The 21,978-nt window shown below is 39.0% G+C and overlaps 1 protein-coding gene, 1 long non-coding RNA gene and 1 pseudogene across 2 annotated transcripts; 2 read left to right on the top strand and 1 right to left on the bottom strand.

Moving 5' to 3' along the window:
* Window positions 1-279: 279 nt before the first annotated feature.
* LOC111740790 lies at window positions 280-13,511 on the bottom strand. Its single transcript, XR_002780754.1, has 3 exons — window positions 13,291-13,511; window positions 3,275-3,342; window positions 280-451 (listed from the first exon to the last, which is right to left on the bottom strand). It is a non-coding gene; the product is annotated as an uncharacterized LOC111740790 (long non-coding RNA).
* On the top strand, window positions 4,670-9,119 carry MBL2 (mannose binding lectin 2). The gene is made up of 5 exons (XM_011361631.2): window positions 4,670-4,737; window positions 5,838-6,030; window positions 6,427-6,543; window positions 7,661-7,729; window positions 8,390-9,119. Exons 2-5 carry the CDS (start codon window positions 5,847-5,849, stop codon window positions 8,761-8,763), a joined length of 744 nt encoding a protein of 247 aa, XP_011359933.1. The 5' UTR covers window positions 4,670-4,737; window positions 5,838-5,846; the 3' UTR covers window positions 8,764-9,119.
* Window positions 13,512-18,133: 4,622 nt separating the features above from the next.
* Window positions 18,134-18,252, top strand: LOC111740826 (annotated as a pseudogene).
* The last annotated feature ends 3,726 nt before the right edge of the window (window positions 18,253-21,978 follow it).

The following is a 21,978-nucleotide window of genomic DNA, read 5'->3' as shown; positions in this document are numbered from 1 at the left end:
ATCATTCCAAAAGCACAGATAAAAAAGGTCACCCTGAGAACCACAAAAAATAAAAGCATGCCCCTCTCCTGGCTAATATGAACAACTGCTGCTTCATTATAAAACACATTTTTGTATTGTTCCATTTTCCCTCCTCTTTTATAAAATTTATTAAAATAACTCAGTTACAAAATACCTTGGCTTTTTGGCAGTGTCCTTTCCAGCATAGACACCCATTCCTTAAACCTTCCCCCCAAATAACCTAATACAAGGCCAAATCCCATAAAAATCCACCCTGACAACCTGTTGCTGGAAAGTCATAAGGCTCACCATTGTATAAAATATCCTTGTTTATCTAAAAACTAAAAGTAAGAAAAAAATCAACTTTATTTGAGGTTAGGCATGTTCCTGGTGGTCTTTGCCTGGAGAGCACTGACACTTTCCATTCACTGTCTTCACTTACGGCATGTCCCTGTGGGAAAGAGAACAGGGTTCAAAATCTTATTTTATAGATATAAAAACTAAGGTTCAGTCAGAATAGGTGGTTTGTCTAAACTCACAGTCATGAGACCAAACCAAGCCTCTGACTCTAAATCTCAAGCCGTACCTCCCAAAAAGGACCACCCAAGACCACTGCTTCCCAAAAAAGACTATTGTGAAGTCATCCTGGAGGTAATGAAGGCCCTGGCATAATGGGCTGCATGCCATGCACTGAGGGTGGACCAGAAAAGGGCATTCCATGGCATGGACAAGACAGTGCAATCCTGGTTCACAGATGAAGAAATCGAGGAACTGAAGGAGATGGAACGTGGCCAAGGTCGCACAGCTGGGAAGTGAAAGAGCTGGAGTTCCAGCCCCAGCTAGAGGATAAGGGGTTTAGTGGGGCAGGCAGTCCTCCTACACATCAGAGAGATAGTATCTCTGCAGACTCTTGGTGTGAGGTGGATGTCTGGTGGAGGTGCCAGAGAGGAGGTAATTCTGGGAGGGACTTCAGGTCTAGAACAAATGCACACAGTGGCTGTATCTCTGAGGCAAAGTGTAGAGCTGGTAATTGGGGGCTGATGCATGTGAAGAGGGGTGTCTCATATGTGAAAGGCCTGTTGGAGACCGTGGAGAGCAGAAGGAACTCATAGCTGGGCATCGCCCAGAGCAGTGGCTCAACAGTTGAACGGACTTCCCACTCAGATGCCCATCCCTTCCCAGCCCAGTTCCAGGAAAGGTCAGTGTCTATAGGGCAGCTTCCTGACCTCTGGACTAAGTGTTCAATAAAAGTAAGCTCTGTGATCAAAGCAACAGCTCCAGCATGACTTGAATTCAGCTACCTCATTTCACTTCCTGCCACTTTGGAGAAGGATTCATAGGAAGGTTTGGCTGCTAAACAGTAGGGAAGAGAGATGAACAAGTTGCCTACAGCCCTTTTTAGGCCCTGGATCTCTTGGTCTCCGTTAGCTTTAGGCATGTGGTTCTCTACAGCCTTGGACATTTTTCATGCAGGGAATCTCATACACATTCCTTTTGGTATTTGGAGGCCTCTATAATAAATACCCTTACTATAGGTCTCTGCAACATCTGTATGAGGCTTCCACGATGGGCTCCCAGACCATCCTAAGCTAATATGACATTGTATGACAGCTCTATTAGAAATCTTCAGAATTAACTCCACTGTGCTTCATAAAATTATTGTTCCACTCCTTCTAGATTGTCTCTCTTGATCACCATCACATGGTTCAAGCCATTTACCCACAAGACGCCCATTAGCCCCCCCCACGATTGTTATTTTGCTCGTATTTCTTATCTCATTTGAATGGCACCCAGATATTCAAGTCAGAAACTTGTGTCTATAATAATTCCTTTTTCTTTTCACCATTTCACATAAATTCCCAAGTTCCACCAAATGTATCCTGCAGATATTCTCAAAGGTGTCCACCTTCTTGATCCATCTGTCATTATCCTAAGTCTGACTGACCATCATCATCTGCTGCTTAAATGACAGGAAGTACCTCCTTGCAAGTCTGATTTTTCCTATACCTGCTCCCCTCCAATCTTTCCCCACACTGTAGTCAAAACAAGCTTTGAAAATTCAAATCTGATCAGCTATCCTCTATTGAAATTCCTCTAATGAATCTTTGGAGGAGGTCCAAAGTCTTACAAAAATTATAATTCTATTGTCAACCTGTTGATGCAATATATCTCACCTCTTGGATCTCATACTGTAAAGCCCAGTCACAATAGCATTAGCATTGGGAACATGGCCTACTTTATCTCACTTTCAAGCCACTGAACAGACTATTCATATTGAGAAACTTGGAGAAAGCTCTGAAGGAAACAGGGATAATGTTTGGAATAGCCACAGTTTCCTTGAGACTCCCTTTGGAAAATTTTTCTTTTGAAATAATTTTTGTCTCACATATAAGTTGAGTAAATAGTAAAGGTCTCACATATACCTCATCTATCATTCATCAAGGATAAGATCTAACATATTATAGGACAAGTATCAAAACCAGGAAAATGACATTGGAACAAAACAATAAGATACAAATCTTATTCAGATTTAACCATTATTTACCAGCATTTTTTTTTTCCCTGAGTTTTCCACGGTTTATTTATCTATTTACTTGTTGAAGGACAATTGGGTTATTCCCAGCTTTTTTTTTTTTTTTTTTTTGACTATTAAAAATGAAGCTCCCAAGGTATTAAAGGCTGTGGTGTGGATTTCATCTTGGTGGCTGCGGAGAGGTGCATGTAGAGAGATAGTGACACCTCCTTGCCAGAAACCAGCTCCAACCCACAAGCCACGTGATGAGCCACCAGGCAGGTAGATGCTCAGCCTTAATCATGCCTTCAGATAACTATGGATAAGAGACCCTGAGGCAGAACCACCCAGCCAAGCTACTTCTGCATTCCTGACCCATGGAAACCATAAGAATTAACAAATGATAATTGTTTTAGGTTTGGGGGCAACTTGTTGCACAGTCATAGTTACTAAAACAGGCTCAAAACCTTTATTTTGCTAATTAGGCAAGCCCATGGAAGAGTGGCTTTGCCCAAGGTTGATAGAAATATAGTGCAGAACCTAAACTTCTAGATTCTGAGCTGGCACTTTCCATGTCCTACCTTGAATCCAGGATCTGGCCTGGCCTGGCTTCTGGAAGCTGGATTCACCAGAGTCAGAGAAATTTTGCTCCCCACCTCTCCTTGTCCCCCAGCCCCCATTTAACATACATCAGGCTCTCAGTTGGAGCCAGGGTTTTAAAAAAGCTGTTATTAAATTGTTTTAGGAATAATTAGCACTCACCGAATCTCCATCTGTTCCTCTATATCTTCAAGCTTCCCTTGAAATTAAGTTTGGATGTGTGACTGGTTCTGAACAATAGCATTAAAAAGAAGTGATGTCAATTCCATGCCAAAATATTTCAGAGTTGCTGCATTACCCTCAGCCTCAGCTTTCTCCTTTTTAGCTTCAGCAATCTGGAAATTACCTATTCCAGAGGCTATAAGATGCAGCCTGGATCCCTGAATTACTGTTTGGAAGACATCTTTCCTGGAGAGCCAATGGACGAAAAGCAGACCTTGTATGAACCAAAAATAAACCAAAAAAATTAAGCCAAAAAAAAAAAAAAAAACCTTCCAAAATGTGGTATTTACGTATAATGGAATATTATTCAGCCTTAAAAAAAATAGGACATTCTGATATATGTTGCAACATGGATGAATCTTGAAGACATTATTCTAAATTAAATAAGCCAGTCACAAAAAGACAAATGTTATATAATTTCATTAATATAGGTACCTAGAGTAGTCAAATTCATAGAGACAAAAAGTAGAACAGTAGTAACCAGAGGATAGGGATAGGAAATTATTGTTTAATGAGTACAGAGTTTTAGTTACAGATGATGAAAAGTTCTGGAGATGGATATTGGTCATGGTTGCACAACAATGAGAATGTACTTAATGCTGCTAAATTACACACCTAATGAGGGTCAAAATGGTAAATATTGTTAAACAAAATGTTATATATATTTTACCACAGTTAAAAAAAAAAGAAAGAAATAAAAAAGCAAATGGCTAGAATGTAATATCTTAAAATATAAATAAAAAACAAAAAAACAAAAAATACCCCAGCAGCCAAGAGCTTAGAGAGTGACTAGGTGGGACTACTTTAGATAAAATAATTGAGACAGGTTTCTCTGAGACAGGGATATTTGAATAGAAGAGCCAGGCAGTGATACAGTGGAGAGGATGTCCAGCCTGGGAGAATGTCAAGTGTAGAGCCTGAGGCAAGAGTGCTCTTGATGTGTTAAGGGCAGCAAGGGGTCTGCTGTGTTTCTGTGGATGATTGTGTGTGCACGTGTACATGTCTGTGTGTACAGTTGATGTGCACAAGAGTGTGGGTGTATTCCTAGGTATCTTTATGTTTCTCTGTTGAAAATAATGATCTCAACATGATGTATATGTGAATCTACTTACGGTTGCTCAGCAATGAGAAATGTCAAAATGAATGGCAAATAGAAGGAGGATTTGTGTGGTATTAAAGCAAACAGCTGCCAAACACTGTGCCAGAAGCCTCTGGCGAAATGCTAAGAAAAGTTTAGTGTAATACTAAGAAGAGTTGTTTATTAATCTGGGGTTGAGGGCCAGGCTGATTGGGCCCTGCAGTTGCCAAGTCCAGCCTCCTTCCTTACCCTGAGGCATCTGCCAGAGCCCGTGCCCTGAGTGTCAGCTTCCTTGTCTCCTCATCTCCGCTCTGCAGAAGCCCCAGTAAGTCATTTCTGGTGAACAGATCTGGGGTCCTAGATTTGTCTAGGGACTTGACTTGACCTCGGAGGTCTAGAGAAGGCTTTCTGGTGGGTGGAGGTGGGGAGATGGCAGGCAGAAGTCATGTGGGTGGGTTGGAGGTGTCTCTCTCTGCTTATGCTAGGGCACTTGTAACTTACCTAGATTTACCTAACCATTTGCAAATGAACTGCCTTCATTTTCAAAGAGAGCCTTAAAGAATCAGACCCATGAAGTTGGGCTACTGAGGCTTCCTGAAGAAGGACAGATTTGAAGGACACATGAAATGCTAAGATTGAGAAATGGGAAGGGGAGTCAAAGAAGATGGTCTGATGGCCAGTGTTTCTGACTCACAGAACACAGGGGATTCCTGTCAGGAACTAGAAAGGGATCTGTCACCCTGCCAGGGCTGAGATAGTGAAAAATTTCCAGAGAAAATTCTACCCTTGGTTAGTATCTCTTGCAATGAGAAATAAAACCTCAAGAAGAAGCAAACTCGAGTTAAATCCATGCTGAGTGAATGACAAGTAGTGATCCTTCCTCTCTGGATCACCGGTCTGCAGCTTAGTGCCTGCCATTCAGCCAATTATGGTTAACTGGTCCTGGATGACAGTGGTCTGCACAGATATTGAGGATGGGATGTAGGCAGTAGATGGGCCCAAAGGGGAAAGCTGGGGAGAGAGGGAACTTTTACACATTCCTAGGTCTCCATTCATCCCCGCCCCCACACCAAGCTAACAGGCATGAATGTGCTGCTGGCAATGCGTAGGCCTATTTCCTCTCACAAATGCCATGGGAAGCATACTCACAACCTCTAGTGATAATACCAGAGGCCTGGGCACTCGTGACCTACTCCCTAGTTCCCCCACTGCATGTTGTTGTACCTATCTTTGTTAAAGTACTAATCACATAATGTCAGAAGGAAGACTTACTTTTCCAAATCCTCAGTCTGGATGTAGGAATGGGTCATCCGTCTCTTCATTGTCTGCCCAGTATAGGTAATAGGACAGAGGGAATTTTTGGTAAATATATGTTGATTAACTGAACAAGATGAGATAATTTTCCCTGATTTTTCATACACCAAGGTGAGGACTATGTCCCTATTTCCATCGCTTCTTTTCCTTCTCCTGAGTGTGGTGACAGCGTCTTGCACAGAAGCAGAAACCTGGGAGAACCTCCAAAAGACCTGTCCTGTGATCACCTGTGGTTCTCCAGGCATCAGTGGCTTCCCAGGCAAAGATGGACGTGATGGTGCCAAGGGAGAAAAGGGAGAACCAGGTACAGCTTAGGCTGTTCTATTTCTGTAACTCTTTACTTTCCAGACAAAATTGCCTGGGGATGTGAGGAGAGTAATGTCCTATTTGTATAGGGTGTATTTCTCTCAATTACATATTATAATTCAAAACATATACAGTTATGACTCTTTGGCATCCCAGACGTTTACACAGGAGTTAGTGACATGTGGTTGTTTTGCTTGCTCAGGGAATTGGCCCTCAAGGCAGGCCACCCCATGCGACATAGATTTCCTTCTCTGGGTCATTGGAAGTAGTGGCTTAGAAAAGTTGGTCCTGGGTTAATGTCGTCTTCTTCCCGGGAAGAGATTAGGCCTCAAACACTTGGAGAAACAGAGCAAAAACACAGATATTGATTTATGTTTATTTTGTCTTCCAACAGGGCAAGGACTCAGAGGCTTGCAGGGCCCTCCTGGAAAGTTGGGGCCTCAAGGAATCTCAGGGGCTCCTGGTAACCCAGGAGCAGTGGGCCCAAAAGGAGACCCTGGAATATGTCTGGGTAAGGAGATTACCTCAGCAAGGTCTAGGCTGAGGGCACACTGGGTCCTGGGACTTTGAGTACCAGGTGGGAATGCCCCTTCCCCTGCTGCTTCATGAGAAGATACCCAACTCTGCTTCCTGACCCAGCACCCTCAGCACTCTCTAGGTTACTTGGGGCCTCACAGTATTACTATCTGTGCCCGAATACAGGCTTACAGACTCTCTTACAGTGCCACTCCTTCACCAAGCACCCCCGGAAGGAGCTGGGCCCTCGCTCTCCTTTAGCTGACACGAAAGGGAGAAAAGAGGTCAGCTCCGTGTTGGGCTTGTTATGCTTATTTTCACAAAAGGGGATATATAAGGTGTGTCAGTTATCTTTTACTTCATTGCCAACAAAAAACACAGAAACAATTCTGTGGATCCAATAAGTGATTTCTGTGTTGCTCTCAGTTGGACTCACTCCTGTGTCTGTGGTCAACTCATGATCAATGGTCTCACGTCTTGCTGTTCAGTTGTCAGCTGGAGTGATGTAGGTAATTGAGCCACAGGTCTCTTATCCTTCACTAGGCTAGCTTGGGCTTGTTCCCATAGAGGTGATTACAGGTTCCCCAAGAGTAGAAAGAGTAGAGGCTTTAAGGCTTTCTGAAGGCTTAGCATATGTACATTATTCCCTCTGTCACACTCTATTTGTCACAACCAGTCACACGGCCACCAAGATTCAAAGAGTAGGGAAAGAGACTCTATTTCTTAATGAGAGAAGCTACACCATATTGAGGCCATTTTTGCCATCTATTACAAACGGCTTGCCTTCTCCCTCCCTCATTCCCCCCACCACTTAAATAATGGGCAACTCACAAAAATCTTGGTTTACTGATTAATAGAACAAACTCTGGGAAAAACAAAAATAAAATAAAATAAGTATCTATAGATACATTGAACAGGTGAAGAGTGATATTTTGGGCTGGATGGAAATAGAGATACTTTTCTTTTTTTTCTTCTTGATACATTTAAAAAAAATTCTTCAAAGAGCAAATATCAAGGTTAATTTTTTTTTAATTTTATAAGGTTACCCTATCCACTTGTAGTTCTGAAACCCCTTCTCAACAATGCTCTTTCACTTTGTTTTAATTTTTTAGATTGTGATACTAGCCTGGCTGCTTCAGAAAGAGAAGCTCTGCGATCAGAATTGGGCCAAATCAAAAAGTGTAAGCCTTCTCTCTTACTTTTCAGGCAGCTTGGAGTTTGGGAAAGTGAAAGACAACAAATATTTATTAAATACGTATCATCTTCTAGTACTTGAATAGGTGTTTCTCACATTCTGATCTCATGAACTCCTTACCACCTTTTGTTAGAAATGGAGGCAAAGAAAAATTACATAATTTGCTCAAAAACACAGAGCTATTAATTGGCAGAGGTAGTTTATAAACTGAAGTCAATCTGACTCTAGAGACCCTGAACCTGTGTTCTTTACTCAAGTTATTATTGGGGTAAAATTTAGAATTACAAATTATTTGTCTTCTAAAACTGTGACTCAAAAGGTCAAAGACCTTTGTTCTAGTCTGTCCTTTCAGATTAGGTTTGCTAGATTTAACAGATTAAAACAACAATTTTATTATTGTTCAACAAAAAAGAGAGCAATAAGTTAAATTTGAATTTCAGGTAAAGAACAATATTTTTAGTATAAGTATGTCCCCCAAATTGCATAGGGAATAGTTATAATAAAAAATTGATTACTTACATGAATTCAAATTTAACTGGACATACCATATTTCATGTGAAAATTCTAATGTAGAAGCCTTCATCCAGAAAAATACCTTGGGCTGGGCTTAAAGATAAGCCAGTGTCACCCACATTTTTTCATTTAGGGCTGACCTTCTCTCTGGGAAAACAAGTTGGGAAGAAGCTCTTCTTGACCAATGGTGAAAGTATGACCTTTGACAGAGTGAAGGATCTGTGCACCCAGTTTGAGGCCTCTGTGGCCACCCCCATGAATGCTGAAGAGAACCAGGCCATCCAGAATGTAGCCAGAAAAGTGGCCTTCCTGGGCTTCACAGATGTGAAAAATGAAGGTCAGTTTGTGGATCTGACAGGAAGGAGTATAACCTACCTAAATTGGAATGATCACGAGCCCAACAATTCTGGCTCTGAGGAACACTGTGTGACGATCCTGACAGATGGCAAGTGGAATGACGTGCCCTGCTCATCCTCCTTTTTGGCAGTTTGTGAGTTCCCTGTCTGAGGGAGCCCATCCCTCAGACCCTCCTGTCCCTTTACCTCATCTAGGATCACAGTATGCTTTGAAAGATAAATCTGCATCAATTTTCCTATACCCAGTATTGATTTTTCCCTTTGTGGGGAATCAGAGAAAATGAAAAAAAAAAAAAAATTGATTGAATGATGAAATATAGAGGTGCGAAATGGTACCATGAGAGTTTCTGGTTCAAACCCAATTATTAATAAGAATCACTTTCAACAACAATAAAATCATAACAGTAGTAATAAGTAATAGCAGCAATAGTAGTAGTACTGATAATATATTTTTAATGTTTACTATGAATCAGAACCTATATTATGCATCTTATGTTAATTATCTACATCATCATGTAATCAATGTAATATTAGTATCATTTATATATTTTTAATTAGACCATGCACTTTTGTTTGAGTAATGTTAACTTGTTAAGGTATAAAAATAAAATGAATTTATTGTTCCATTTACTCTGAACACCTGTGTTCTGTTGAGCCTTCCTTTTTCTTTGGGTAGAGGATTCTACTAATGATATCCCTCCCTCAACCTAATTCCATAGGTTTTGGCCAGTCTCAATTATTAAGAGGATCTATTTTGTTGCTTTCTCTCTGAACTATATTTTATTTTTTTAATGAGACACTAAGCTACGTAAAGAACATAAATCTCAAGTGAATTGATTAATGAATTTTCACATATATGTGCACCCATGTAACCACCTTCTTGATTAAGGTACAGGATATTTCTAACATCCTAGAAACCCCTTCATAACCTCTCCTAGTTGAGGTTTATTCCCCAGATAAATACTCTTCTGACCTCTATTACAATACATTAAATTTCTCTATTTATGAACTCCATACAGATGGAATCATTTATACATTTATACATTTTATCTTACCTTTTTCATTCAAAATTAAGTCTATGAGATTTATTCATGGTGTTACTACAGCAATAGAGTATTCATTTTCATTGCCATGTAGGTTTCCACTATATAAATATATTTCAGTTTATCTATTCTATTGTTAATAGACCATTGGACTGCTTCCAATTTTTGACCATTAAGAAGAAAAACTCATAAAAATTTCTGTAGTTGTCTTTTGGTAGACATGTGCACTAATCTCTCTCGGTTATCTATCCGGAAGTAGAATTGGTGGATCATGGAGTAAGTATATGTTTACCTTTCCAAAGTGATTATATAAATTTACACTCCCACCAGCAACATGTGTCAGTTCTGGTTGCTCTGCCTACTTATAAAAAGTTGATATTTTTTAGTCTTTTTAATTTTGGGCCATTCTCGTGTGTTTAAAATGATATTCACCATGGCTTTACTCTCTGTTTCCCTGACATGTAATAATGTTGAAGGCTTTTTCATATGCTTATTGGGTATTTGCATATCTTCTTTTGTGAAGTACCTCTTCATGTCTTTCATATTTTGTTTAAGTATCCAGTATCTTTCTTATTAATTTGTAAGAGTTATTTTTATATTCTGAATATAAGTCCCTTTTGTTTCTGTGTATCACAAATATTTTTCAAATTTGTGACTTGTTCTCAGTATAGACTTTTGATGAACAGTTCTTAATTTTAACAAAGTCCAATCTATCAATATTTTCCTTCATATCTAGTACTTTTCTGAGCCTGTTTAAGAAATCTTTGCCTAGTCCAAAATCATAAAGATATTCGCATTTTTTTTTTTTTCACCCAGTAGCTTTATTGCTAAACCTCCTCTCTATCCCTCTTAGTTATCCACTGGATACAGCATTATCATTGGAAAGACAATTCTTCTCTCACGCCCAGTGAATTATAGTAGTGCCTTTCTATAAATTAGGTGACTATATACATATGAGTCTGTTTCTGGGCTTTCTGAACCAGTACATTAGAAGAAATATTTTAGACTGAAATCATCAAATATTCCAATAACTAAAGAGCTGGGCCACAATTTTCAGTACACCCTAGAGCTGTCACTCAGAGACTGATGATGTGGGCATTAGAGTATCCTGCCTTCTGTGGGGTGAGCACCCTGACATTGTCATTATGTAAGCAGAGACTGGAGCATCTTATATGTGACTGAAATAGAGTAGTGAGTGTTTGAATTGTTAAAAGATAAGCTGAGGCACATTAAAATTTACAGAGTTTATCTGAGCAAACATTGATTTGAATTGAGAGCACCATACTGAAAGTAGTTAGGAGTACTCCACTGACAGAAGCAAAAGGAAAGGATTTCATAGAGAAGACGTGGAAGCAAAGCAAATAAATTATTTGATTAGCTATTGGTAAGTTGTTGCCTTCTTTGGGAAAGCCTAGTTGGCTGTTTGTCACTGTTCTTAGGTTTCGTTTTCTGGGATTCCAGGGCAGTGGCTGGCCTCGGTTTCGGTTTACTTACATAGGCTGCCAAGGCATGACAGCCGCCTCAGCCTAACGGCCTCCTTATTTAATTACTTGAACAATGCTTAGTAAAACTAAAAATAATTTTAGTTTTAGATGCTGCGTGGAACACCACATATATACAAGAGGTTAAAAAGCGATTTCATCAGAAAATATATAGTTTTGCATTTTGAAAAGTTCAAATTGTATAACTTTATACAATGAGAGCATAGTCTGATAAACTTAAAAATGTTGAAATTCAAAGTTATTAATGACGACTGTAGTCTGGTGTCAGTTTTCTGAATTCAATTTATGTTTTTTCTTTTATATCTGGCTTTGATTGTGCAATATCAGAATACTGAGTGACATGGGTAAATATTTTTAAAATATAGCTAGGTGCAAGATGCATTCTGAGGATCTCCTTAGTTCAACTCTACTTTTCAACTTAAACAAATACCATAGGCCACACTTGGCCCTTGCCCCAGCCCCACTCAGAAGGACAGAAGAAAGGAAACACAGCCTGACATCTGGGCAGCAACAAGCACTTTTCTGCAGTGGAAAGAGCCCTGATGGCAGTTCACACAGCAGTCCAAGAGCTATTCTCTGCCCCCAAGTGATAGTTAAGGTTGTGACAGAGCTAGATCTATACACATGCAGTACTGACTTAGAAGGACGACCCTGGCATAGAAGCTGCACACCACTTACAGGAACTAATATATCTTTTTTTTTTTTCTTTAAGGAAGTCATCGTGATTTATTTCTTGTGTCTTGAGATCCATTTTCTTGATGGCAGCCTCTTTTTTTGTATATTACATATTTTTAAAAATTTCGATAAGATACACATAGCAAAAGTTACTATCTTAAACATTTTTAAATGTATAGTTCAGTGGTATGAAAAGATACTCAACATCACTTATCATCAGGGAAATGCAAATCAATGGGATATCACTCCACACTTGTGAGAATTGCTATTATCAAAAAGTAAAAAGATAACAAATGTTGGAGAGGACGTGGAGAAGAGGGAACTCTTGTATGCTATTCGTGGGAATGTAAATCAGTACAGCCTATACAATAGAAAACAGTATAGAGGTTCCTGAAGGAATTTTAACTATAACTATCATACAGCAATTGCATTTGGGTATAAATATCCAATAGGAATAAAATCTCAAGAGAGATATCTGTATTCCCATGTTCATTGCAGCATTACTCACAATAGCCAAGATGTGTAAACAACCTAATTGTATCTGTTGACTGATAAATGGATAAAGAAACTTTAATACAAGCACACAAACACACACACACAGGAATATTAGACAGCCTTTAAAAAGAAGAAAATCTTGCCATTTAGGAACCAGTATATCTTACAAAAACAGCTCCTTGGGAAAGTGTCTGGGTCTCCACAAGGGACATGTGAGTTTGCAAGAATCATCACACCTTGGGACAGCCAAAGCTGTGCCTCCCAAACTGCTGTTTTTATTTCATTCTGCCTTCCCAGGTCAGAGGCAGTTCAAAATCACAGATCATTTTTATCATGTACAATATTGCTCAGTAACACAGCTGACCAGGTTTCCAGGGAAACAGAACAGGAAAGTTAACGTAAGGCTAAAATTCATAGTATAAGAGAAAGGGTTTTGCTAATCCTTTACTCAACACAGTGTCATTTCAAAAACTAGTGTTCTCAGGCTATTCCACAAGAAAGAGGAATTCAAACTTAAAATGATATGATATGAACATGTCTCTAGAAGTTATTGTTTCACCTGATTATTAGGATCATGACAAGGACAGGCAAAGGCAAGCACTGAGATCTGGATTGGCATTGCCTAGCATTTCAGCGAACTCACCATAAGAGGTTCATAGAACTGAACCAATGTAAACAAGGGTTGGGAGTGGACCCATCGGGCTGAATTTCTAAAATGACCAGAGCAGCAATGGACTTTCTAGATGATAACGCATTTCTGAGAAGTTCAAATTAACACAGAAGTCTGCTGGAATAATTTTGTTTCCAGTTTGACACAAAGACATCTTCACCTAGCAGCCCAAGCAATTGTTTTGATCGTCAAATGGGTAAAATTTGGTTCACACCACATGTTTGTGCCAGGGTTAATTTTACTTAGTTTTATAGCCTTTACTACACGTTTTGGAAAATAAATTCGAATCTCACCTTTGCAGAAGGCCAGGAGTACTTCTCTGCATCCCTGACATGTCCCAAGACAGCATGAAGACCATTGCCGTGGAGGGGAGTGGGGTGCCAGCAGGGGTCTCCCAGAGTTCTCTCCACCTGGGATTTGATCACAGTGTGCCTGGCCTGCTCACTGCCTAGAAGGCTTCCTCCTTAGGAGGAAAGCCCGGTTAGTCCTCTGGAACAGAAGACCTCAGAAAAGGAATCTGGAAAATAGGAGGTCAGGAAACCATACTCCAGCTGGCATTCCTGTGTTTTCTTGTCAATGATAAACCTTCACAGCAGGAAAGCTTATAGAACATCGTTGAGGATTTCAAACCTCATTAAATCATGTTATAATTCTGGGTCATTTCAACATCCAGACAATTCTTTAGAAAATGGGATTCTTAACTCCTTGACACTGTATTTTATGGCTTTTGTTCTCCCAACTTTAGCACACATTCTCCAGCTCACACTCATAGTCAGTACCATTAAGGCACCTCTCAGTAGTGTGAGTGTTAAGCATCCCACTCTCTAGCCACCACCTGCAATCTTTTCAGCTCACTTCTTCCTAGAACCACGTTCTAATAGTTTTGGACTTCCTGGGATTGTGTAATTCTTGATTTTATCATCTTTTCACTTCCCCTTACTGCTCTCACAGCCTAATTTCCCTCCTACACAGCTTAGATAGCAAGGTTAATCATTATAAACACTCTTTCACAATTCCGACTTCTTATTGATTTATCTTGTTCCCCTTCAAAACATTCTGGGGAAAAATCTCAATCATGGTTCAATTCTACCCTTCATCGACTCCTTATCTGGCTCTGGGGAGCTGACTGTGGCTATAGAAAAATATACAAGCATGATGACACTCTCACTGTAATTTTATGACCTCTAACAACAAGTCTTAAGTGTCACCCAATAATCCTACTGCATTCACACTCTCAGATAATTAAACTGTATTCTCTTAAGTCTTCCACATTTTCTTCTCTATCTTCAGTCTTATCTAAAGATCTTGCTTCTTATTTCACTGCAAAATTGAAAAAATCAGACAATAACTTCCTAGGTTTCTCCCAATCAAACCTCCCAATCAAATTTCATAAATGACCACTAACTCTGACCTCCTCCTCTTATGACGGGTGAACTGTATGTCCTCCTTTCTAAGACCAAACCAGTTACTTTTGTACTAGATCCTACCATGTCTTAGTGACCCCAAGGATATCTTTGCTTGAACCAATTTGCTTTATCAGTTTTCAGTTTTATTTTTTTTCTTTCTCTACTTTATCATTCTCAGCAGGTGTGAACATGGCATAAAATATTTTATCTGAAAAAAATTTACCCTCAACTCAAGGACCCCTCTAGCTATGATCCATTTCTCTGATCAATGTCCCCCAAAAGCAAAATTCCCTGAGTGATACCTTTACAGACACTATGGTAGTTTTTTCTAGCACAAATTCCTTTTCTTGAGAACATAAGAAGCAACATTTCCCAGCCTCCCTTGCATTTTGGGATAGGCCCTTCATCTGGATGAATATTTTGAGAGCCACAGTGGCCCAGGTCTCCTAGAGATGTTAGGCAAAGGTAAGGAGTTTTAGACTGACTCACCCACCTCTCACTGAGTGTCTTACATTACTCCAGCCCCTTCCAGAGACTCACACAACCAAAGGACAATAGATCTGGATGGGCCCAGGCCTACTGTATACCCCACTTCATAGGCCACCTCTCACACAAGACACACATTAGCCAATCTTTAATTCAAGTATAATTTATTGAGATCACAAAGTAATTTTTGCTTTTCTCTTGTAATGCTGCTAGATAGAAACATGAACAGAGAAAAGTACTTCACGTTTCAAATGTCTTTATGAGATAAACTGCTCATAGGTAATATTGTGTTGTTTAGTCATCAAATAAAAACCTATTATTATGCTTTCTAGAGCGTGTAATGTAATGAGATAATTTACATAATCTTGGTTTTTCTAAATCTATCCTGAAATTTATATTACTATCAAGATGCAAGATGAGAGAAAGTAAAATCATTTGCATAAAAAGCGATTTCTACCTTTAAAATAAATGTATGGAGAATTCAAAGATATTTTGAGGATAAAATAAGAAACCTAGTGACTGAAGACCACTATGGTATTTCAGGATTTTGACTAGTAATGGTGCATGGAGTCTGAATGAAGCCAAGAGGAATCATATATCCATTTTTTTGGATGGGAATGTCCACAAACGAACAAACAAACAAACAAAGACATTATAGATAAAAAAAAAGATAAACTATGCTTTAGAAAGAAGACAGTCTTCCCGGAGGAGGTAGAGAAAGAGGAGATCTTTTTGCTAGGAACTTCCCATCGAGACTCACAGTAAACATCTTATTGGAGAAAAGAGGAAAAGAACAAAATGAAGATGATGGAGAAAGAGGTGAGGGAGGAGTGAGAAGAGGGTAGTCAAAGGGTGGGTCTCAGCTGGTGGGCAGAGACCCTCCCATCTCAGAGGAAGCACCATCCTGGGCACAAAGATCAGAGAGGCAGTTATCCTGGCCAAATGCTCCACTGGCATCAATAAATACATGAGAATTCAGTTCCAGAAGTTGCAGTTGAATTGCTCTTTCCCTTATTCTTTGTCTCAGGTCTGCGACCTCCTGTCTGACGATGATGAGGTTTCGTTCAGCCTCCTGAGCTCTCAACCAGTCATCAAGAGCTTTTCCTTCCAGGGTCAGAATCTGCCACTGATAAGAAGAAATGATTCTTTCCAGACGTAATTCAAGATCTTGGAATCGCTTTTGGTATATCTCTTGTTCTTCAGTTTCAAGACTCATCAGGCCATTGGCTTCAAAACTTCCCACCTTCTTCTGTAAGTCAAGATCTTTCTTGACAGGTAATATCGCCAGTTGCTCCATTTCTTTTGGGTGATACGACATAGTCATTTCATTTTCTTTCTCCTTAAGATGTTTATCTGCCCTTTTGATGGAAGCTTCTTTGTTCTGGGCACATTTGTGTTGACCTGCCAAGGGGGCTTTCTTCTTTTCTTTGGCAATATTATTGTAGAATTTCTTTTTCTTTATATCTTGAATGTTTAAAAGCACACTTGATGTTACAGCACACCTCAGTTTTTCCCTCGATCCTTTTGCTGGCTCATCAACATGATCTCTATTACCTGTTTCTCCTGATTCCAAGTTCTCACCCATGTCCTTCCCTTCTACAGAAGGTGCCATTTCTCTGATCTTAAGGCAATCATTGGGCAGAGATAATACCTGAGCTTTCACACAGGCCATAGAGTTCATTATGGAGAACCTGAGTCTTTTTTCAGTTGCTGGTAGAAGTTTTAAGGATGTTTTAGCCTCTTGCACTTGTATGTCAATGGCTTTCTGTTTCTGGTGCATAGCCTGGATCTTTCTTGCTGTCTCAGACACAGGCTGTTCTTGGTCTGAACATTGAGTTTTTTTCTTTGTTCCATGTCTTACTATAATGTATATGATGTTTCTTATTGCCGGTTTGGGCACATTCAGATCATCAGCTACTTCTGAGTTTTCATCTTCTTTCAACCCAGGATGAAACTTGATAAGAGTGTTACATTTCATTATGGCTAGTGCTGAACTGCTACTGGTAGCTTTCTTGTCTCCCCATACAGAAAGTCTTTCTTTGAATGACTGCATAATTCTGTCTAAAAGAAAAAGAATTATAAAGACTTGAACTATTACAGCACAATCCGCCATCTCCCACTGATATCCAAGAATAGTGAGACTTGCTCCTATATCATCAGGGGCTTCTGTCATGAAGCAATCCAGGGTCTCCTGGGTTTGACAAAAGTACATATCCTCAGTGGAATAAAGTTCTTCCATCGTGGCCCAGTCTGACACAGGGGCACCAAGGGCCACCATGGCCAGCTGGATCACACCACACTATGGGGATGAATGTTCTGAGTTCTACCCGGAACCAAACCTACCCCAGGCAACTGGGGCAGACCATTTCTGCTGAGGGGCAGGTAAGTAGGCCCAAAGCAATAAAGAATTCACACGCCCTCCATGCTGTGCTTGGCTCTTTCTTTTCTTACTTAAACTGCCCTTTCTGTGGCCCCAGAAAGTCCACCCAATCCATCATGCACACCATTCTCTCAGTCCTGAAAGCCCCTCTTTCCACTGTCCACATGTGGGGCACACCCCCATCTTATAACTACTCTTTTCTCTCACTTGAGGGGTCCCAGTGCCCAAGGCAGGGCCTGGCCATGATTATGTGATCAGTACTCCATGTGTGTTTTGGAAAAGAATCAATGAACAAGCATTTGAATGAAGGAATGACAAAGTCATCCTTTTTCTTCCATGGAGAATCACATTTCATGCTCTGCTGACCAGCAGACAGTCCAATGAGACAAATTAATTACTGTGGCTGTAGCCTAGTAAAGGAATGTAAGTCAAAAGGTTGAACAATTTTTTAACATCAAGAGGCTGACCATGGGACATTCATTAGAATTCACCATCTTGGACTATAAAGAGATTCTCAAATTGTTTTTAAAGATAAAATACTGCAGTGGAGATCATTTTCTGAAATCTCATTTTAAAAATATATAAAGAACAAAATTTTAAGTAAAATCAACTGCTTGGAAAATTCAGAGATCTCCTAAATAATCTTTGGCTCCAAAGAGCCACTTAAAAAATACTGCCCACATTTAGAAAATATAATGAAAAATAATTATAGCAATCCATAGGATAAAGATAACATTACTCAATGAGAAAAAAATCACATCATTTAACACTGAAGAATTTAAAAGAATTCTTAACAGAAAGTGTGGAAATGAACTGAATGGTTGAAATATTTATTAAAAAGTTAGAAATTGAAAAATAAACATAATCTACGGCCATGCCACCCTGAACAAGCCCAATCCCATCTGATCTCAGAAGCTAAGCAGAGTTGGACCTGGTTAGTACTTGGATGGGAGACCATCTAGGAAGACCAGGTGCTGTAGGCATAAAAAATAAGGGAATGTAAGCTGACAAGGTCCTTGCAATCTGTGAGGTCCACCAAGGGTTGCCTCGCCTAAAAGTAAGTAAACAAACAAACAAAAACAAAGAACAATGAAAATATGAAAGGTTGGCACTGAATGTTCAGAGCTCTAAAAATGAGAATGATTGATACAAAAATCTAAGAGCCAATCACAAGGATATTTTTCTTTTCCTTAGCATAGTTTTAAACAATGAGCGCCAAAGCGCAAAACTGAAAATTAGAGCTAAAATTCCAAAGACATGGAGGAAAATTAATCTTCAGAGACTTCTTTCAGAACCCATGCAGGAAGAAGGAAGAAGAGGCGCTGTCAGCAGCCCTGGCATGAACTAATTCACTATTCTCACTGCCACTTGTCACCAATCACCCCTGTCACCCCAGGTGAACAGGATAGTCACTCTGGGATTTGCCACCCACATGACCTTTGTCAAGAAAGAAAATCAAACATGCCCATTAAGGCTATCTAGGTAGATTGAAGCTGAGAATGGGGCCTAGAGCAAGGCAGCTAAGACTGGGGCACCACTTTTAGATGAGTTTTCTCTACAGAGGTTTCAGAAGCAATACTTTTAGCCTTACTTGTATTTTTGTTATGAAAAATAACTGACAAATGTAATGATAAAATAGTAAGATTACAGATTTTGGATCTCAAGGCCTCTATAGGAAAATGGTTATGGGGAATAATGGAAACACGGAACTTCCTTCTGTAATGTACCTTCTACTTCTTGTGGGATGGATAGATGGATGGATGGATAAACAGATGGATGAATGACAGAATGAGTGACCCAGGCACGAAACCTGTAATGGTCAAACCAGTAGATGTACAGTGAACTCTATAGATTCTGTAGGTGGTTCCCACAAGTGGAGCTTAAATCTATGATGAAAAAGCCATATGCCTCTAGGAAGTTTTAGGGGACATGTGAGGCAACCCCACATGCTTTGTTTATAAAAGCAGAGAGCACCATGTACTGATGTGGAAACTGAAGCTCGGAGAGAAGAGTGGCATTGTTACCTAAACCACTGAAGTTGCCCTCCTGTAATTCTCAGGACAGGTCAAGACAGGCTGACCCCACTAGCCTGGGAAACAGGCACTCCCTCTCTGCCACCTTCAGCCATTGATCCCCATGGGTCAAACAAGATGTTATGATCATCTTCCTCTTTTCCAAAGTGGTGAAACCTGGTTATTTTCTCCCCAGCAGAGTATAGCAATTCTGGTTTCCTCGTGTCTGTGCTGATTCCTGTTGTTTTTAGGTATTTTAATTTTAGCCTTTCTCCTGATATGTGAGTAGTATCTCATTGCGATTTTCTTTAGTATTTCCCTAATGAATCTGGAGGCTGATCACTTTTTCTTGTGCTTATCAAGTTTTGTAATTCTTCCTTAATACATTTTCTTTTAGAGTCCTTAGCCCATTAAAATATTTCTCTGCATTTTTTGGAGAGTCATAAGAATTTTTATATATCTTAAAGACAAGTCTTTTTTCAGATGGATTTATGAATATTTTCTAACAATGTGGGGCTCGTCTCCTCATTTACTTACAGGTGCCTTTTGATGAGCAGTTTTCAGTTTTGATGAAGAATAGTCTATCCATTTTTTTTTTATTTAGGATTTTATTATCCTATCAAAACCTATTCCAATATCATGAAGGTATTGTCCAGTTTTCTTGTAAAAGCTTTGACTTAGCTTTCATGTTTTGACCTTATATCAATCTTGACTTAATTTTTGTTGAAGATATGTGACAGAGTACAATATTGATTATCTATCTTCATAGGCGTCCAGTGGTTTCGGCATTATACGTTTAAAAGTCTTTCTGTTTCCATCAAAGGTCATTTACATCTATATAGACATTAACAATAAAAAAACATTTATATATTTCTTTATACATATTGCATTTCTGAATTCTCTGTTCTAGTCCACTGATTTATTTATGCATCTCTGTGACAATTTAACACTATCTTGATATGGTATTTTTAGCAATTCTTGAAATCATGCAGTAAAATTCCTCCCCTATTACATTCCATATCAATTGTAGAGTAAATTTGTTAATTTCTCTAGGATCATGATTGAAATTGAGTAAAATCTGGAGACTATTGTGTTGAGAACTGACATTAAGCAATATTGATTCTTCTATGTTTTAATTTATTGTTGCTAAAATATGGAAGTATAAGTTGATTGCTGTACATGGCCTTTATATGCTAAGACCTTGCTAAATAAATTTATTAGATCTAGGAGTTTTTAAAAAATAGATTCCTTAAGATTTCTCGAAATCAATTCACGTCTTTGGTGAATAGGGAAGTTTTACTTTTTTTTATTTTCAACATCCTTGCCTGCTTTCTCTTTCCTTTACATATTGCATTCACTGGATACACTACTTGATGTTGAATTGAATGAGAATAGCTTGGCTTTGTTCTCAATCACAGGGGAACGTTATTTTCTTTTTTATCATTTAAGATAATGACAGCTCAAAGTTATTCATAGATGTATTTTATCACATGGAGGAAAATGCCTATCCAAATTTCCTGAGTTTTTTAAAATAAATTTTGTGAATTAATTTTTCAGAACTTATTGAACTCTTAGCTATATCTCCTTGATTTAGTAAATAAAACTTACTGAAATCAATTTAGGTAAATTTAATTTAGTAAATATTGTGGATTTCAAAGTGTTATGTTTAAATGTTAACTTGCAGTCCTGCTAATAAATGCCACTTGGTCATCAGACTCCGTATTTGTCATACGTTGCTAGATAATATGCTTATATTTCATTATGAAATTTTGTGATTATGGTCACGAAATATATTGGTCTGTAATATTATTTTTACACAATATCTTTGCCAGGTTTGATATCAGAGTAATGTTGGTGCCCTAAATTTATTGAGAAGAGTTCCTTTTTCCTGTATTTTCTGAAAGAATTAGTGTAATGTTGCTTTTTTGTTTTTTCTTCAAGTTGATAAAATTTACCTGAAAAGTCATCTGAGCTTGAGGTTCTATTTATGTGTATAATTTAGAACATAAAGTCAATCTCCTAAACAAAGATTACTTTTCAGATTTTCTCTTTTATCCTGTGTCATTTTTAAGTTTCATATGTGTTGAGTATTGGAATGTATCCTTGGCCAAATATCTGCCCACTCAGAAACCTTGTCCCTCACTATTCCTTTTACACAGGTATCTCTTCCAGAATTTGCCTTATTTGAGTGACTTTCCAGTGCCTTCTGTGAAGTGCTTTCTTATAAATAACTTGCCCAGATTTAATACTGGCATCTGTGGAAGGGTTAGAATGATCAAGCTCTCTCATCATGAGAGCGGGTGTGATTCCCCCAGCGCATCAGAGAACAAAAACCCTGTCCAGTTCCACTCTCCTGCCCCAGAGTGAGCAGTGGGTGGAGCAGGGCAAGGAACTCTCATACATGATCCGATATGTCAAATTACTTGGTTGATTGCTTCACCTTGTCCTATGAGAATCACATGCAATGGTTTTGAGCACCATCCACAGCACAGCCCATTTTCCTTGATTCTTCAGTAGACTGGCTGTGTGGTGGGATAGGTTCTTATTAACACGACATCCATAAGATCCTCCAGATAGACTACCTCTTCCTGGTCTCATCGTCTTGACATATTCTATTTCCCCTTGGTGGAATACCCTTTTATGCATTCTCCTGTTTAATCTCTAATTATAGTAGGAATCAATGAATACATTCTTCCT

The sequence above is a fragment of the Pteropus vampyrus genome, unplaced genomic scaffold, assembly GCF_000151845.1.
Source record: "Pteropus vampyrus isolate Shadow unplaced genomic scaffold, Pvam_2.0 Scaffold68, whole genome shotgun sequence".
NCBI classification, from domain to species: domain Eukaryota; kingdom Metazoa; phylum Chordata; class Mammalia; order Chiroptera; family Pteropodidae; genus Pteropus; species Pteropus vampyrus.
The sequence above is the reverse complement of the archived record's forward strand: the minus strand, read 5'-3'. Positions and strand labels throughout refer to the sequence as shown.

Excerpts from the sequence above, each read along its gene's own strand:
- MBL2 (XM_011361631.2), top strand. The coding sequence starts at position 5,847 with ATGTCCCTATTTCCATCGCTTCTTTTCCTTCTCCTGAGTGTGGTGACA. Across the intron at positions 6,031-6,426 it reads GGGAGAAAAGGGAGAACCAG|GGCAAGGACTCAGAGGCTTG; the intron begins GTACAGCTTAGG and ends GTCTTCCAACAG. Across the intron at positions 7,730-8,389 it reads ATTGGGCCAAATCAAAAAGT|GGCTGACCTTCTCTCTGGGA; the intron begins GTAAGCCTTCTC and ends TTTTTCATTTAG.